The sequence below is a fragment of the Rhinolophus ferrumequinum genome, chromosome X (assembly GCF_004115265.2).
Source record: "Rhinolophus ferrumequinum isolate MPI-CBG mRhiFer1 chromosome X, mRhiFer1_v1.p, whole genome shotgun sequence".
Classification (NCBI taxonomy): domain Eukaryota; kingdom Metazoa; phylum Chordata; class Mammalia; order Chiroptera; family Rhinolophidae; genus Rhinolophus; species Rhinolophus ferrumequinum.
In genome coordinates this window covers 6101078-6119247 of record NC_046284.1, presented here as the reverse complement: position 1 = coordinate 6119247, position 18170 = coordinate 6101078, and the positions used below count along the sequence as shown (strand labels likewise).

At 55.9% G+C, this 18170-nt stretch overlaps 1 protein-coding gene across 3 annotated transcripts; it reads left to right on the top strand.

Moving 5' to 3' along the window:
* Positions 1-52: 52 nt before the first annotated feature.
* Positions 53-17603, top strand: IKBKG (inhibitor of nuclear factor kappa B kinase regulatory subunit gamma). Of its 3 annotated transcripts, none has more exons than XM_033103520.1 (10): positions 53-456; positions 3699-3900; positions 7596-7807; positions 8608-8723; positions 11264-11416; positions 11964-12060; positions 13176-13319; positions 13598-13740; positions 13941-14002; positions 14272-17603. In XM_033103520.1, exons 2-10 carry the CDS (start codon positions 3714-3716, stop codon positions 14412-14414), a joined length of 1257 nt encoding a protein of 418 aa, XP_032959411.1. In that variant the 5' UTR covers positions 53-456; positions 3699-3713; the 3' UTR covers positions 14415-17603. The 3 variants fall into 3 exon arrangements, with proteins under 3 accessions (XP_032959411.1, XP_032959401.1, XP_032959395.1); XM_033103510.1 differs by having other exon boundaries at positions 8605-8723; XM_033103504.1 differs by having other exon boundaries at positions 53-557; positions 8605-8723.
* The last annotated feature ends 567 nt before the right edge of the window (positions 17604-18170 follow it).

Below are 18170 nucleotides of genomic sequence, written 5' to 3'. Positions count from 1 at the left end.
CGTCTTCACCCCGCCCCCTCCCGGACCGGTCAAACCTGTCCTGCGAGGTAGCCTCTTCGTGGCTCCTCCCCTAGCAGGGGCGGGGCGGCCGAGCGCCCGGAGGCTGGGTGCCACCGCTCAAGAGACAAGGGGGAGTGTGGGTTTGACGCCCCGGAAAGTAGCGGGTGGGGAACATCACTGGGGAGCGTCCTGCGGGCCGGCCGAGGGTGGCGGGCTCAGGCTTCCCTTTGGAACAGCTTCCCTCACATCTATTCCCGGCCTCTTTGGAGGGGCGGGGCTTGCGTGTTTTACTTCCGGATCCCACAGTTACGACACCGGAAGCCGGAAGTGGGAATTTCGTGGGGGAGAAGGGAAGAGCGACCGCGGAACCGGGACTTTCTCGGAGCGACGGGGCCCGAGGAGCGCTCGCGGCCCGCTGCTCCCGCCCTTCTTACGTCGGACTGATTCTGCTGAAAGGTGTGGTCCTCTTCCCCGAAGACAGGGTACCATCGGTGGGCGTTCCGCCGCCTCCTAGATTTCCCCCGGACGTCTAGGCTTCCCTCTCCTGTTGGGCCCAGGTCCGTTTCTGCCACCCGCTTCTAGAGTACTGGCCCAGGCGGGCCGATGCAGGACCCAGGTTGCCTTGGAGGCGAGCGGGACTGTTTCCGCTTGTCCCTCCTCCGCTGCCGCGGAGTCTGACCACACCCATAGTTCGTGGATGACTCTTGTAGTTCGGAGACATTTTCTGTTCAAACTTGCTTGTGTGTGAGGTGGTTAAATTCTTTAAAAAGACCTCAAATAGAGTTGGCAGCTAAGTGTCTTATCTCATGTGCCTCCGTTTGTTCACTTTTCAAAAACGATTCATGTCAGCCCGACCTCATACCGTTTGTGTGACTTGAGGATAAAAGGGCCATCATGGCATGTTGGAAGAAGAGCAAGGAGGCCATTATAGCTGGAGCAGAGTGAGTGAGGTACTTGGAGAGGAAGCAGTAAGGGATCAGATAGTGCAGGGTCTTGTAGGCCATTGTAGGGACTTTGGCTTTTACACAGAGGGTAATGAGGAACCATGCATGGTAGAGATCTGATTAGAGGAGGGACATGATTGGAATTACCTTTTAGGCGGATTGTTCTGACCGAGGTGGGGAGAACAGACTGTATGGGGCAAGGGTAGGAACAGGGGTGACCTGTTAGGAGGTTGTTGCAGTAATCCAAGTGAGAGACAATGGTGCTATGAGCATTTTATTATGAAAAATTACAAAGACGTACAAAAGTAGGAAGAAGAGTGTAGTAAATCCCATGTGCCCACCTCCCAGCTTCAACAATTATCAACTTGTGGCCAATTTTGTTTAATTTATACCTTTTACAATCCTCTCCCATTACTCTTTTTAATGACAGCTTTATTGAGATATAATTCACATACCACACAGTTCACCCATTTAAAGTGTACAGTTCACTGGTTTTTAATATATTTAGAGTTGTACAACCATACCCACTAATTCCAGAACATTTTTATCACTCCAAAAAGAAACCCTGCACCCTCTAGCTGTCACCCCATCACCCCATCTCCCCCGCCTCTAAGCATCCACTAATCTTTCTGTCTCTGTGTATTTGCCTATTCTGGACCTTTCATATAAATGGAATCATACAATATGTGGTCTTTTGTGAGTTGTTTCTTTTTCTTAGCATAATGTTTGCAAGATTCATCCATTTTGTAACATGTCTAGATTTTGATTATTCATCAGTTGATGGACATTTGGGTTGTTTCCATTCTTTGGCTGTCATGAGTAATGTTGCTGTGAGCATTCATGTATGGACATGTGTTTTCATTTCTTTTGGGTATATACCTAGGAATTTCCCCATTACTTTGAAGTGGATTTCAGACACCATGCGTAAATATTTCAGTATGCATCTCTAAGAAAGGACTGAAAAAAAAAAAAAAACAACCACAATACCATATCCCACCTAAAATAGTTAACATTAATTGCTTAGTGTCATCAGATCGATTCTGGGATATATTTTGGTAGAATTTCCTGATGGATCAGATGTGAGCTGTGAGAGACAGGAGTCAAGATGGACTCCATGGTATTTGTCCTGATAACGAGAGGATGGATTTGCCATCAGCTGACACGAAAGAAGGCTGCGGGACCTGGCTTTTGGGAACTGTCGGGAACAGTTTTAGAGAGATTAGTTTTGAGAGGACTCCTAGATTCCAAGTGGAGATGTTGAGTTTGATATGTGAGTGTGGCGTTGAGGAAAGAGGTCTAATTTGGGGCATCATTGACATTAAGGTGGGGGGTTAAAGCCATGAGGCTGGATGCTTAGTACTGGTGGGACTGGACAGAGAAGAGAAGAGATCCTAGAACAGAGCCCCGGGGCATCACAGTGTGAAGGGCTGGGTTACCAAAGAGGATTCAGTGCATGGCACCGAGCACAAGCAGCCAGTGAGGTCGGAGGAAAACTAGGAGAGGGCTGTCCTGGGAGCTGAGGGAGGAATCCGTGGTTGGTCAGATGCTGCTGATGAGTTAGTGGTGTGTTCAGTGTGGTAGTCAAATGTCCAAGTTTATCTGTTGTGAAAGCCTCCCTCAGCTCAGGCCTCAAAACTTGTATTGAGAGTGGCCTCCTCCGCCAGGTAGTCAGTCTTCTTGGGCAGGATTGAAAAGGGCTCCAGGCTGGTACTGTCCCTCACGGCCCGCCTCTCCTCTGGTTCACAAGAGAATGGGGACAGCTCAGCCTGTGTCTCTGCCCCACTGTCTTAGGCTGTCAGCCCAGCTCCCACTTGCCGATTCTAAAGCAAAAAGTCAGATACTGGATTTCCCTTTTGTCCCCTCAGTTCCAGGGAACATTCATCAGGGTCTGAGTGGTCTCCTCGAAATCCTTCTTAGTAGGTGCATTAATTTTCTGGGGCTGCTGCAAGAGATTTATTCTTTCCCAGTGCTGGAGGCTGGAAGTCTGAAGTCAAGTGTGGGCAGGGCCGTGCTCTCTCCAGAGGCTGTAGGGGAGGGTCCTTCCTGCCTCTTGCAGCTTCTGGTGGCCCCAAGTGTCCTTTGGCCTGTCGCCACTCCAGTCTCTGTCTCCACCTTCGTATGGCTTCTTCCTATGTCTGCATCTGTCCTCTTTTATCTCCTATAAGGATACTGTCATTGGATTTAGGGCTCACCCTAAGCCAGGAAGATCTCCTCTAAAGATCCTGCACCTAATTATATCTGCAAGGACCCCTTTTCCAAATGAGGTTACATTCCCAAGGTTCTTGGGGTCAGGACATGGATGTATCTTGTTGGGGGGGCCACCATTCAACCCACTACACTAGGTGAGGGGCCAACGCCCTCCATTCCTGCTTGCAGGTGTGTGTATGTGGTAGGATAGCCAGCACACTGACACCTTCCTCCAAAATGAATCCTCTCTCTTATTTTCCCCTTTGGCGAAATTCTTCACTTCAGCTTACAGCCCGGAGATAGTTGCTAGGCAGGGCTTATAACTGGTGCTGAACCATGGCCTTCCCAAGTCCCATACGTGGGCCTGCACCTCCCTTTGGAATGGGAGTATGTGCCACTTCTTAGACCAAAAAGCCCATTTTAGCATGCTATTACACTCGACAAAGTGCTTGGTATTCTGCGTAAAACTTGGCCCCAGAACTGCTGCACACACTACACCCGTTGTCCTGTAGGTAAGAGAATTCTGCACGGGTCTCGTGTGACGCCTGTGCTGCCGTTCTCTCCCAGACCTTGACTTGTTGGATGAGCGGGCCCCCCTGGAAGAGTCAGCTGTGTGAGATGGTGCAGCCCAGCGGTGGCCCGGCCGGGGACCAGGACGTGCTGGGTGAAGAGTCTTCTCTAGGGAAGCCGACCATGCTCCACCTGCCTTCGGAGCAGGGCGCTCCTGAGACCTTCCAGCGCTGTCTAGAGGAGAATCAAGAGCTCCGAGGTAAGGAGGACATTGGGTGTGAGGGGTAAAAAGTCAGGACCCAGCCCTGCTGGGGGAAGGCTTATCCTACTCACCTATGCCTATGTGTTTACTGGGTCTGGGGGTGGGTGTGTATCAGGGAGCCAGCTAGCGATTGCAGCTCAGCTGCCCTCCCTCTTTGTTTTAGGTGGGATTCCCCGGAAGCATCTTGTGAGATGGAGATGAGCTTATAGGAGCTTTATTCTGAGTGCTCTGAGGACCAACACTGAGGGAGGGAGGGGAAGAGAAGGACAGGGAGGAAGCAGGGCTGGGCAGAGGGAGAAGCTGGGCTGCAGTGCAGGCCGAGCCTACGGGGAGCTCTGGAGCAGAATGACACTCTGAGTTGCTCCAAGTTGGGCCAACACAGCCAGGCCTTCATATCTCTGCACTAATTGGTCGTGAGCTGGCTAGCCTGGGGAGGGGCACGGCATGGGTCTTGTGGGGAGGGGGCGTGGCCTGCTCTGGGAAAGGAAGGGGTCCTTGGCCTTTGCCCCTGGGTCAGGTGGCTCTGTGACGAGACCTCAGCTGAAGGCTGTCCTCCAGCACCTCCTCCCCCAGGTGGCTGGCACGGGGGCCATTTCCTGGCCATCCCACCCCTGTCTCCATCACAGCCCCTGCTCACCCACTCTCCACGTCCTCAGCTGTATCTGTGGCAGCTTCTCCAGGTCCTAGCGGCCCTTGCACGGTGCCCCTCAGGTGGCATGGCTGCCCTTGGGTCGGCACATTCATGCCTGTCCCTGCCCCCCATGTGGCAGTGCCCCACCCTTCTGATCATGCGCTGGGGGGGGAGTGGAGGCGGGCTCCAGATGGCCCGCTGGTCCTTTGGTACGTACGATTGGGCCCGGGTACCCCTTGCTTCTAATTCAGTGAAAGTCTGTGTTTCTGCTATGGGGACCTTGTAGACTGCTGAGCCCAGAGCCACAGGGAAGGGTGGCACACATTCCCGTTCGCTTCATCCCTGGGCGTCTGGTGGGGGCTTAGGGCCTGAAATGCTCACAGCCCTGTGTACACCACACGGTGCCTCGTCCTGCCTGAAATGGCCCCTGTGCCAGTGACTTAGTTGTTTGCAGTCAGCTATCCACTATCCTCGTGGACCGGGTTGGCATGGGACTCAACTAGTGGAGGCCACAGTCACGAGGCCACTCCCCCACCTCCTTTGCTGGCTAGTGTGTCCCTTGGTGTCATGGGCTGTTACATGGGGCCTGTGCTGAGAAGTCACACGCTCTGTAACTCTTCAGAGAGTGGTGCTGGCTGAGGCCCTGTGGTCAGGAAGCAAACTCCTGCCTGGAATACGTGTCTCTCCTTCCTGTCAAGACATATCGACTTCCTTTCCAGGATGGAAGGTGTCCAGTGCAGTCAGCTTGCCACCAAGGGGCTGTGTGGGGTCCTGGACGCCTGGCCTGCTTCGGGCACTCAGAGCCGACAGGACTTGCCCGCCTTTAGGGCAGACACCTCCGCCTCAGCGCTCAGACATAGGGGCCGCCCTGGCCACTGCGGGTTATTGAGCAGTATCTTGGGCCTGTATCCATGAGATGCCAGTAGCGCCCCCTCCTGTTATAACCACCAACAGTGACCCCTGAGGTTGTCCAGTGTCTGGTTATGTTGGGGCCATGTGGAACTGGCAGCCAGCTTGGGGGTAGGGAGACAGCTCACCCTCGATGGCCATGTGTGTGGCCTCTGCTCGTCCCCAGGAGAGCACTCTGGCAAGGGGGACTGGGGTGAGAAAGTGGCAGGCCCTCAGTGCAGGCAGCACGGCACCCCCAGCTCCCCCACCCCCGGCCCTGGGAGCTCAGGCTCCAGTAGCAGGTGAGTCCTCGAGGCCACACGGCCCGACCTGCGCTTGTGCTGCACGTTGCCTTCACACGTGACTGCTAAACAGCTGCCATATGTCAGGCCCTGGGCCAAACCCCTGCGGTCCTGAAGGTATCTGCCCCCCTCAATGCTCATGATTGTGTCTGTGGAGGAGGGAGCGGGAGGGGGGACATAGACTTTGCTTGGAATATTTGGGGGGAAACTATGGAAGAAGTTGCATGTACTGAGTGTAGGAGCCCATTTATGTGACACATGCGGGAGACGCAAGTCCGAAGAGAGAAACAGATGAGTGGTGGCCAGGGCCTCGGGCAGTAGGGGAGTGACTGCCAGCGGGTATGGGGTTTCTTTTGGGGGTGATGGCAATGTTCTGCAACTAGACCGAGGTGATGGGTGCGCAGCTTTGTGATCGCATTATAAGCACTGAATGACTACACGGTTGACCCTTGAACAAGGCAGGGGTTAGGGGCACTGATCCCTGCGTGCCGCCATGCAGTTGAAAATCTGCGTATAACTTGACTCGCCAAAACCTTCACTACAGTCGTCCCTCGATATCCACGGGGGATTGAGTCCAGGACCCCTCCCAGCCCCATGTTAAAATCAGCAGATGCTCAAGTCTCTCCTATGAAGTGGCGCAGAACGACGCATACAGTCTGCCCATCCTCAGGTTTCCAAACGCGGGTCAAAAATACCATTTTCATTCCAAGGGTGGCTGAATCCACGATGCGAAACCCAGGGATACCGAGGGCCTACTGTACATTTATTGAAAAAACTCCACGTGTAAGTGGACCCGAGCAGTGCAAACCCATGTTGGTCAAGGGTTGCCTGTACTTTAAAATAGTTAAAACAATGAATTTGACGTTGTGAGTTTTAGCTCAACCAAAAAAGGAGTTGTACCTGAGCTAGGCCTTGGGTGGGGGACTGGGCAGGATTGGGACAGGTGGAGGTTGGTGTGGGAATGCTGTGCCTGAAGCACGAGGGCTTTGAGCTCAGTGTCACTCCCCTGCAGGGGAGGAGTCGCCTGGGGACAGTAGAGTGCAGAACGTAGCTTTGGAGGCAGGCTCAGAAGCCACTGCAGCTCCTGCGAAAAAATGGTCCAGCAGCAGGAGCTAGTTAGCTAGTCAAGGGTTTTGACCAGAGGGTGACGTGAAGCTACTCCCTGCCCACGCCTTATACAGCTCTGTCATTGCTAGAACCATTGCATGTCACTGATTGGTTTTGTCACCCCTGAGGGGCTTCTGCTGCCTGGGGTGGCCCTTGGGTGTGTGGCTCTCCTTTCCTCGGCCTCTGCTGACTGCCTGCCTGGCGTGGGCTGATGCTCATCCTTCAACCTGCTGAGAGCAGGACCGGGCTGTTTCTTGAATTTGCATTGCACACCGGATACCTAACCCTCCTCATCCTATGACATGGGTGCGATTGTCCCTGTCGGACATGCACATGAGGACGGTGAGTCTCAGAGAGGTGAGGAACCGGTCCGCTCCAAGCCTGCGATGCCACGGGGAAGTTCGCCCTGGTGGCCGTACCCCACAGCTCAGGTAGGTTAGGCCCTCCTGATCTCAAAGACATGGCCCAGTGCTCTGACCCCACCTGCATACAAGTGAGTTGCAGAGTCATTTACAAAGCAAGTGACATTTGCATACACCTTAAGTGATGCTGTTGTGTTCAGTGTTTTGTTGGAGAAACGTCGGGGCCTGTCATTAGCATCACTGACTTTGAAGCGTTTCGTTCCATAAAACCGAGAGAGACAAAGCCGTCTGTCTGTGTGAGAGGCCGCATGGGATTATGGGGACAGCACTGTGACTGACCCAAGGAGGGGCTAGCAGGCGGGCAGCCAGGGCTCATGTCCCCTGTGCTATGTCTGCCGCCAGATGCCATCCGGCAGAGCAACCAGATGCTGCGGGAGTGCTGTGAGGAGCTGCAGCGTTTCCAGGGCAACCAGAGGGAGGAGAAGGAGTTCCTCATGCAGAGGTTCCAGGAGGCCAGGAGCCTGGTGGAGAGACTGAGTCTGGAGAAGGTCGACCTGAGGAGGCAGAGGGAGCAGGCCCTGCAGGAGGTGGAGCACCTGAAGAGATGCCAGCAGGTAGCTGAGGGGGCGGGGCAGGCCCTTTCCCGGCAGCATGTGAGTGGGGCGTTCTGGCTACCTGTGCCACTAGCCACGCGTGTCCTGAAACCCCATGGGGATGTCAGTGTTTCCAGAGGGAACCTGTGCTCAGGGCTCCCCTAGAGTACCCTCAGGAGTGATGGTGACTGTGGAGGGGTTACTGCCAAGGGGTCGGGGACGCAGGGGGCTGAGTCTCAACCCTGGGCCGGAGCAGCCTGAGGTCAGGGGGGGACCTGGGTCCGTATGGTTTGATGCGGGAGACCAGGCAATGGGGATTTGGACAACTCTTGAATGTTGCCCAGCGTGGAGATCTTCTAGAAACAGTGGCAGTCCATCTCACCTTGTAGTGGCCTTGGGCCTGGGGAATGGAGCGTGCACTTTTGTCGCCGTCTCTGCATGTCGCCTCCTTTGGCATCTAGTCTCAGACAGGCTGCGAGTCCTGCGGAGCTCAGCTCTCACGCCTGGTCGTCAGCCTCATGACACGTGAGGCTACTCTGTGCTCCGCTGTCCCGGGTTTTATCGTGCCCCCTCTGCAGAGATGAGCAGGGGCTTGGAAGTATGGGCTCACGGGACTCGATCCCTTTCCACTGCCTTACTTGCCATGCTGGGGTCGGGAAACTTCTGGAGGTGAGATGCATAGGGGTGCCAAGGGCCAGAGAGAAGCCCTCCGGGTGACATGTCTCTGCACTTGCAGGCTGCCCCAGGGTTGGGGGCCACCGGGGGTGAGCAGCTGGCGAGAAAGCATTGCTGACATGAAGTGGTTTTTTTTCATGCAGCAGATGGCCGAGGACAAGGCCTCGGTGAAAGCCCAGGTGACTTCCTTACTAGGGGAGCTCCAGGAGAGCCAGAGTCGCTTGGAGGCTGCCACCAAGGAGCGGCAGGCTTTGGAGAGCAGGTGAGTGGGGAGGGAACGCCCCCCCTGGGGGCCACTGTCGGGGTGCCTGAGAAGAATGAGGCTGTTTAGGAGCCTCCAGGGGTTCCCTTGTGAGGGGATGGACTGGAGAACGCGGTGTGTGACCCACGGGGCGTTGGGCCAGGGGCTTGGAGGAGCTGTGGGCCAGCAGTCCGGGACCTGGGTCGGAGCAGCACTTCTGGGCTCTCTGACCTTTTGCTGGAATTTGGATTGTTTCCTTGGGAGCATTTATGAGGGGCAAGAGCACAGCTGTGGTCCACAGTGAGTCTCTGGAAGCACTCCCAGTGCCCTTAGGGCTGAGGTTGGTTACAGGGACAGGATACACGCCAGGTCCCGTGAAGACAGACGACACAGGTCAGGGGGAGAACCTCAGGCCTTAGGCTCCCTTCCTCCCTCCCGCCCTCCGGTGAAAATTGCATCACTGCACACCCAAGGAACCCAGTCAGCACCCAGTGAACCCCGGCTTTTATTGGGGGCTGGTCACGTGGGCCCCCTGCGCCAGGCACACACCAAATACCCAACTCCCAGAGGAAAGCAGGTGCTCCAGAAACCACCCTGTTGTGCAAACAGTCCAGGCGCAGGGACCGCCCTTATCAGTAGGGAAAGTGTCCTGTCGGCCTAGGGGACTTGCACCAGCCCACTACCCGGGCGCCACCCGAGGGCCACCTCTGCAAGTGGCCCTTCCGGAGCTGGCCGCCTCAGGCCTGCCAGTCGCTCTTTTCTGCAAAGGGGATTCCTGTAAGTGCGGTCGTTGGGTCAAAGGACACGGATATTTGTGTGGTTCCTGTGCCGTTGAGCTGCTGCCCTCTAGAAAGAGAGGTCCAGCTGACAGGAGTGGCCCCAGCTGTCACAGCGCAGATGATCAGGGTACATTGGGCAATGTCAGGGACACCTTCTTGAAGGAGACTAGAGAAGCAGGCAGGAGTTTTCCCCTCCCATTATCAAAGCGACGTGGGAGACTGAACACGCTTTATCTAGAAATCACACGAGAGGAAAGGCATTGGTCGGAAGGCTGAGCCTCATTGCCTCTGGCTCGTCACGTCCTGGTGTTCTCCCCTGTGTGCTCTTCTGTGCCTCCAGGTTTCTAAAACCACGTGTGTTGCTTTGGGGACAATTTAGTGTCTTTCCTGCCTGTCTGTTTTCTGTGCACATAAAAGAAGCTGTTGGAGGCATTACGCTGTCAATGCAGTCTGGCAGCTGACTGCGTCAGTTAAGCACGCTGCAGGGGCATTTACTCTGGTAACTGTAGGCTCTGGGACAGCTCTTTTCCCGTTCCTGCAACGCGGTGGAGCATAGAAATGCCGAGCTGGGCGGCTCAGGGCACGAAGCCTCGCTTGCATCTCAGGTCATTGGTGTGGCCATCTAAACAGCTTTCACTTTCGGACACATGGCTGCCTTCTGAGCCCCCGGTCTGTCGTGTTGGATCGGCCCGCCCTCCCCTTGTGCCTGGGCCCCTGAAGGGCAGCAGTTCCAGCTGGTGATGGTGATGAGCGTGCCTAACTGTTGTCTGATCACAGATGGAAATGCATGTTCAATAGATTTAGGCAGCTGTGGAGAAACAGACCAGTGAAACCTCCTGGGACCTCCCCACACCCAGAAACACCCACCAGTGCCCTCGCAGTGGGGACAGCAGGATGACCTGGCTGGAGCCTGGAACTGGAGATTTCGGGAGCTGTGTGCAGATGGGAGGTCAGGGCCCCGGGGACAGTACAGGGCCTGGATCAGAACACGGGCTGTGGAGGGATTCAGAGGAGAAGAGATGAGCTATACAGCAGGAGTGTAGAGGGAAAGAGGGATTCCCTGCCATGGCCGTGGCTGTCCCCAGGCAGGCAGGTGGGAGGCTGTCCTTACACGTGTGGACATTTGGGACTCCAGATGAGACATGGAAGTGGGCCGCCACCGCCTTGCCTCTTCCAGAACAGCAACTGGGAGGGAAAGCGTTGCCTGAGCACACTGACCCCGCTTCTCCCGCCAGCTGACCCCCCCACCTTCTGGGAAGGCTTATCTTTGCTGCCTGCCTCTACTTCCTGTCCTAATTTCTCCTGATCCCTCCACTGAGGCTGCTCTAGCAGGGGGCCCCAGCACTCATCCGTGGGAACCCAACGGGCAGTTCCCGGGGGCTCCTCTTCCCCGGCCCCAGCAGCACCCTCTTCTGGGATCGCCTCCTTCACCTTTGAAGGGGTTTCCAGAACAGGTGTCATGGGCTTGAACCTAAGCCCCAGGTCTCCTGGCTGCCCGCACATGGTTGCCTGCCGGGCCCTGTGTTGACACAAACACGTCGCCCCAACCTGGCCCCGTGAAGTCGTCCCTGTCTCCAGGGATGGAACCGCCCCCTTCTTCCCTGTGTGGACTCTGCGTTGACAGGCTGTCCTGAACCACGCCCCGTCCTGTGCCCTGCTCCCAGACTGCGGGGCTTCTAGTGCTCTCTGGGCTCCTGCCTTCTGCCGGCAGCCCTTGTCGGCACAGTAGGGATCCTGTGAGCACGCGTGCTCCTGACCGTGAACCCCCTTTTCCTATGCCAGGGCCCGGGTGGCCAGCGAGCAGGCCCGGCAGCTGGAGAGTGAGCGGGAGGCACTGCAGCAACAGCACAGCGTGCAGGTGGACCAGCTGCGCATGCAGACCCAGAGCATGGAGGCCGCCCTGCGTATGGAGCGCCAGGCCGCCTCGGAGGAGAAGTCAGTGGGTGCTGGCTTGGGAGGGATGGGCCCAGAGGGCGGTCAGTAGCTTGCTGCCTTTCGGGGAGCCCTGTCAGGGACTGGCTGTGGCCGAGGGTCGGGTTTGGTCCCTTAACAGCAGCACCCCCAGGTGATCCACCTTTGATAGGATCACATGCTCCATTCGCCTGTCCACGTTCACACTCCACTGGGCCCACGTGTTAACAGCACCAGGCCCAGGATTCCGCCTTCCTTTCATGGGTGTGTCTTTTGAGTCTCCTTTAACCTAGAATAGTCCTGGCACTCTTGGTTTTCCATGAAGTTGACTTTTTTTGAAGAGTGCAGGGCAGTTCTGTTTTATTACAAACATTTCATACTTAAACCACTGTTAGCTTTAAGGAAAGCGATACTAATTAGTAGTTAGCCAAGCGTGCTTTGGAGCTGATGTCCTTTGAGGCACACATGTGCTCTGGAAGCCCCATTCGGGGGTGTGGACGTGACAAGAAGGAAGAGGGTAGAGTTGGATGCAGGACAAGTTGTGTCCCCAGCGAAAGCTCCCTTTTCTTAGGCGGAAGCTGGCCCAGCTACAGGTGGCCTATCACCAGCTCTTCCAAGACTATGACAACCACATCAAGAGCAGCGTGATGAGCAGTGAGCGAAACCGAGTGAGTATGGCGGGCATGTCCCCGGGACTGCCTACGACTGACCTGGCCCTGGTTCCTTTCCCATGGGGCCTGCTCTCCCAAATTCGGGGATATTGGAACTCAAGGCCCTACCTAAAGAGTAGACAGAATTGGCTTTTGGGAGGGAGACTTAACTTGTCCTAGAGTTTCATCAAGGCCGCCGCAGTGTGGTGGCTCAGGGCAGGCTCCGGGCAGATGGGCACACTTGGGCTGTGTTGCTTGCTGCCTATGGTGGACTGGGCTGGGCCTCCAGATGCCCCCTCCGTGGTCCGGTCCTCCGGCCAGCCATCACCACTTCGGCTCCTGGCTCGGATTTCCCCAGGGATCTTTCCATCCCAGTGTTGAAGTCGCTGGGAGCCCTTTTCTCGTTTGTCCTCATCAGACCTGTAGTGGGTTCAATTTCTAGCGATCACATTTTAAGAAGGATGTTGTCAAACATGAAGGTAACTAGAGGCGACTTCTAAGGGTAAAGCCCGAAACTGGGTTACGTAGGAAGAGTTAATGACAAAACTGTGGCCCTTTGATCTCCTGAGGGAAGGCTTGGTGGTATGTGTACGTGCCTGTTTGTAATGTCCGTGTGCATGCATCTGTGTGTGTGTGTGTCTGGGTGTGAGTGTGTCCGTGTGGGTGGTATCTGTGAGGGACCAGCAGACCTTTGACCAGGTGGCAGAGTAGAAGGACAAGTGGGTCTCGGCTTCATGGGCACGTGGTGGAGCCTTAGTTCAGGAGACCAGCTCATCGTGAGTGGGCGGCCTGCGGAGGGAGTGTGACCCCTGTCCGTTGAAGGGTTGGAGGATGGCAGTCCAGCTGGGGACTCTGGGACAGGAATGTCGACTTCGGTGGGAGGTGTGCCAGATGACCTCAGATCCTGTCCAGCTTCCACCTTTCCTGTACCCTGCACACACTAACAGCCTGTGGTTGGCATCGCCCCAGTGCGGCCCAGCTAGGGCCAATGTTTTGTTCCTGTTGGTTCTGCTTGCCTGCAGCAGCAGCCAACCTGGTGGTGGCATGACCCCTGCCCTGGGCTGGCTCGGGCTCTGTCAGCTCCGTTGCCCATCCCTGGCTCAGGCTCCATCAGCTCTGTTGCCCATCCCTAGGGAATGCAGCTGGAAGATCTCAAGCAGCGACTCCAGCAGGCCGAGGAGGCCCTGGTGGCCAAACAGGAAGTGATCGATAAGCTGAAGGAAGAGGCTGAGCAGCACAAGATTGTGATGGAGACAGTTTCGGTGCTGAAGGTCCAGGTGAGGGCTCTCTGTGGCTTGCTTGCGTGTGGCTGAGCAGACCAGGCCCACTGGCATGGGATCTGACGTGTCTCTGGAGTCATTTTGTACTGGCTTCTCAGAAGCTCTTGGAGCCCCACGCAACTGTCCCTTGGCCACTCAGTGCACTTGGGGTGACTGCCTGCGCCGTGGGCTCTGGGAGGCAGGAAGGGCTCTGCCTTGCCCCCTGGTGCCGGGCACGGAGTGTCCGATGAGTGGCTGACAGGTGGCGGCACATTCCCCCCTCTTGGCTTTGCCAGGCGGATATCTACAAGACGGACTTCCAGGCTGAGAGGCAGGCCCGGGAGAAGCTGGCCGAGAAGAAGGAGCTCCTGCAGGAACAGCTGGAGCAGCTGCAGCGGGACTATAGCAGGCTGAAGGCCAGCTGTCAGGAGTCAGCCAGGTGGGCCTTGGAGCGCATGCCCCAAGTGGAGGGGCGCTGGGTGCTGGGGGGCTCCAGGAGTAAGTGCAGGACACTGGGTGCTCCTGGCTTGTCAGAGTAGGGTGAGCTGGCCCTGAGTCTCCCCTCCTGCCACCTACGTTCTGTATGCGTCCCCGGAGCTTGGCTCCCATGTATTGATTGGGCAGTTTCTCTTTTCAAAGGATTGAAGACATGAGGAAGCGGCACGTAGAGGTCTCCCAGCCCCCCTTGGCCCCTGCCCCAGGTGAGTGAGCTGCAGGAGGAGGGGCAGGGGAGGGCAGGGTGCTGGCACCAAGTGAGCGAGTGAGCAGAGCCTGGGACGTGGGAGCTCGCATTGGCCGCCCGTCCTCATCGTGCCCCCCGCCGCCCGACACTGGGCCAGAGGCTGAGGGAAGGAACTAGCGGTGCTGACCCTGGGAGTTGGATCCGGTGGTCCCGTCATATCTCAGGACTTTCTGTCCCCTCCCCTTCATGCAGTTGGTACCGTAACCAGAGCCTGTTCTCTTTCCCCAGCTCACCACTCCTTTCACCTGGCCCTGTCCAGCCAGAGGAGAAGCACCCCCGAGGAGCCGCCTGACTTCTGTTGCCCCAAGTGCCAGTACCAGGCTCCTGATATGGACACCCTGCAGATACACGTCATGGAGTGCATCGAGTAGGGCCGCCTGCCGATGACCAGCCCAGGACACTGCAATCTGCTTTCCTCTCCCATCTGCCCAGTCCTGGATTATGGGCTAGGTGACAAAGAGCAGGTTACTTATCTGAGCCCTAAGAGCTAGCTGTAGGACCTTACGCTTCAGCTCCCCCGTCTGCTGGTTCGCCTCTTTTAGGGTACACAGGGCCCCAGCGAGGCCTGATGCTCTGCTCTTTTCATTCGTGCTGTGTGTTTGAACCACTTGCCTCTGGGGCTCCCCTTCCACCCCCACTGGGGAAGTCAAGAATCGAGGCCGGGGCTCCCAGAGAGAACTGCTTCCCAGGCTGCGAAGGGAGGGGCCCTTCCTCCCGGCCCAGCTCCAGCACAGCCCGGCGAGCTTGTGGGCCACGTGCCACTCCACGGGGAGGCTGCACCGCGGCATTTGGCTTGTTGCCCGTCTTCTCGTCATAAACAAGGCCGCAGTGGAAACCCACGCGCATCATTCGTGTGTGTCTTTGGGTCGGATTCTTAGAAGCGGCAGTACTGAGCGTCCGCAAACAGGGTGGATGGTGCTGGTGCCCCCCGTGCAGTTTCCTGCTGTCCCCTCATTCCCCACAGCCTTGCCCTGGGGAGGGGTATCCAACCTGTGGGCTCTTGCCATCTGCCAGGCATGCATTTCCCTGGTAAGAGTGGGCTTGAGCATCTCGCCGTGCTTCAGGGTCCTTTTCAGTTGGAGTGTGAATGGCTTGTTCGTAGTTTTGCCCACTTTTCTCTTAGGCCATTGCTCTTTTGTTCCTCGGAGTGCAGGAGCTCCTGGGTCAGTAGTGGAACCAGCCCTTTGGTGTGATGGAAGTTGCGGTGGTCTTTCCCTGCTGTGAGTGTGTACTAGTGTGTTCTGGACTTAAAGTTGGCTATTTCTGTGTAGTCACATTTCCCCACCTTCCCTCCACTGCTTTGGTGTGGACTTGTTGCGACCACCTTGTAGTCTGATGGGGGGATGTCCCCACAAGTATGCTTCTTCTTTCCTTTCCCCAACACCGCAGTGTGCTCTCGTCCTCCCCAAGAACATTGTCGCCCAGTGTGAGTGGTGGTGGCGGTGGTGGTCGTGTTTCATCACGTTCCAGAAGTCTGTGGTGCTGTTCCCTGCACCAGCCCCAAATGCTCTGGCCTTGTGAAAGGAAGCCACTTGACAATGCCTGGCAGGTTAGGGACACCAGAGGGCTCTTCCTGGTTGTTTGGCAACATTGTGACTATTTCTTGGGATGTCAAAGCCATGGGCATTAAGCCTGCGATGTTGTAAAGAAGACATTAGAGGAAGAATCTGCATCATTTTCTCCTCGGTGCCCTGGCTCTTGACTCTGCCCTCTTCCAAGCTACCCAGGCTAGGAATGGGATGTTGGGAATCCAGCCCGGTGCTCATCTCGCGGCGTTTCCTGCTGCTTGGCAGTGAGAGGGCTGACTAGAGGGGCGTTTCAGCCTCATGCGGGAAGATAGCTAGCAGCCCATTCTGCCAACAGTCCTGCACTGGAAACTGTGTTGGCATCTGCCGGGCGGGGAGAGACTTCCTGCTTCCTGAAGGCCCGGTGTCTAATCGCAGGTGGTACTTGGGGGAAGCGTCAGACGCTTCCAGTTTGACCATGGTTCCCTACCCATGGGTGCTGCATTTCAATCCTAATCCTGCAGTTTTTCTTGAGCACTTTTAGTTTTGGGGAGATGTGTTAGTTTCCCCTGGGTGCTGTCAGAAAGTGCCACAAACTTGGTGGCTTAGAACACCAGGCATTCATTCTTTCCCAGTCTGGAGGCCAGCAGTGTGAAGTCCAGCTATGGGCAGGCTTGGTTCCCTCTGGCGGCTCCGAGGGACAGTCAGTTCCACGCCTCTCTCCCAGCTTCTGGTGGCGGGGCTTGGTGTCCCTTGGCTGGTAGACACATCACTCCACACTCTGCCTCCGTGGTTATATGCCCCCTTCTCTTCATCTGACCATGTCTTCCATTCTGTCTCTTCTAAGGACAGCAGTCACTGGATTTAGGAGCCACCTGTGCCATCCAGGATGATCTCATCTCGAGATCCTCACCATCATTACCTCCACAAAGACCCTTCTTCCAGATAAGCTCTAAGGTCCCATTCTCAAGTTCTGGGGGTGGGGATGTGTTCGAATCTTTTGGGAGCACAATTCGACTCAGTATGGGGACGTCTGGAGGCCACAGATTGGGACAGGTACAGTCACAAGCAGGTCTCCCCAGGACCGCAGCTCTGTTAGAGGCCATGTTCTCCAGGCTGACGGTGCTGTTGGGCTGCAGAGGCATATGGTACTCTGTGGCAAGGAAAGCTGGGGTTTGGTGTGGGCCATGCCCTTACAGGCGCAGGGACTGCTGTTCCTTAGGACATCTCGTCTCCGCTGGACACCACTGCTGGGGTCCGTGCACGTGGGCAGAAGGGGGTAGGCTGCAGTAGGATGGCACTGTTAGGCCACCGGCGCCCTGGGTGGTGGCTGCTGGCTGGGTAGGGACGGGCCTCGCCCTTCTAAGAGGGTGAACAAAGGCACATAGGAGCCCTTCTCTGCCCAGCCCCCTCTCCTGAAAGGGTGTTGAAAGAAAGGAGGTGAGACCCAGCAGCTGTGAGAGGTGGATATTCTCTTCCCCGGGAACTTTCTTTGGGCTCTGGCGGTGGCTCCAGGTGGGCCACACAGCAGTGGCAGCAGCTGGGAGCTTTGCAGACGTTCCTGCCTGGGCCCTGGACCAGGGTCTGGTCTGGGCATGGGACCGGGCGGTAGCTAGGAACTGTTGCTCTTTTGAACCTTCTCTTCTGCCTCCTTCCTTCTGTAGGGCTGACTGTGCATTCGACACCAAGGATTTTAAACCAGGCCGTTTGCCCGGAAGTGAGGGATTCTGCTTTCTTCCTTTCTGGCTTTCCTTAGGTTGGGCTTCTGGAACAAGTGGTTGGATTCCTTCGGTGAGGGAAGCAGCCTGCTTGCCTTATTAGCTGTGGCCCCTTGATATTCACGACCCTGGGTCTGGGAGGTAGAGATAAACAGCTAGAAGCACACCCTGCCAGAAATTTTGTTCCCTGTTGCTCACACACGCACCCCCCCCCATGTTACTGCTGCTCGACGCTCAAGAGAAATCCAGATGGCCAGTAAAATAAGCACAATAAGAAAGCATTTCTCCCTTCGCTAGTAACTAAAACAACACAGACTCAACCTAAACCAAAAGGAATTGCAAATGGTAACAAATGAAGACTTCTGGTGTCCTGCTGGCAAGGTGCAGGGGACAGGCTCGTGATGCCACCGGTTGGTGCAATGGAACAAGCACTTAGGAAGCGTCCTCAGCCCATTTAACTGTAAGAGACAGTCGGGACACATGGTGACTTGGGCATTGTAGAGGCGTGCGCTGTACCATCATTCGTAGCTGCCAAATGTCATGGTGAGAGAAGAGACTGCACTTCCAGACAACGTGGGCCTGCACAGCCAGCTTTGTGAACATGTCACACGGAAAACGCTCTGTAGCATGTTGGTGTGAAAAAACCAGTAGACAAAATTATGTATCTAGTGTGACCCCCCAAAAAAAGTAAAAGCTGCAGGTGCACAACCTGCTCCCGTTTGGGTGGGAGAATGGTACTGTCAGTGTACTTTCCAAACAGAAAAAGGCCCTTTCTCTTAATGATACAACCTGCAGTATTTATGGATGAAGTTATATGATGCCTTATTAAGTGAATGCGAGAGCCTTCACAATTTTTCTATTCTCTGTAAAAGTTGGTAGAACATTAGGGATATCTGCTCTTTGA

Coding starts and splice junctions, on each gene's coding strand:
- IKBKG (XM_033103510.1), top strand. CDS start 3,714: ATGAGCGGGCCCCCCTGGAAGAGTCAGCTGTGTGAGATGGTGCAGCCC. Junction 8,724..11,263: donor CGGCAGGCTTTGGAGAGCAG/GTGAGTGGGGAG, acceptor TTCCTATGCCAG/GGCCCGGGTGGCCAGCGAGC. Junction 11,417..11,963: donor CAGGCCGCCTCGGAGGAGAA/GTCAGTGGGTGC, acceptor CCCTTTTCTTAG/GCGGAAGCTGGCCCAGCTAC.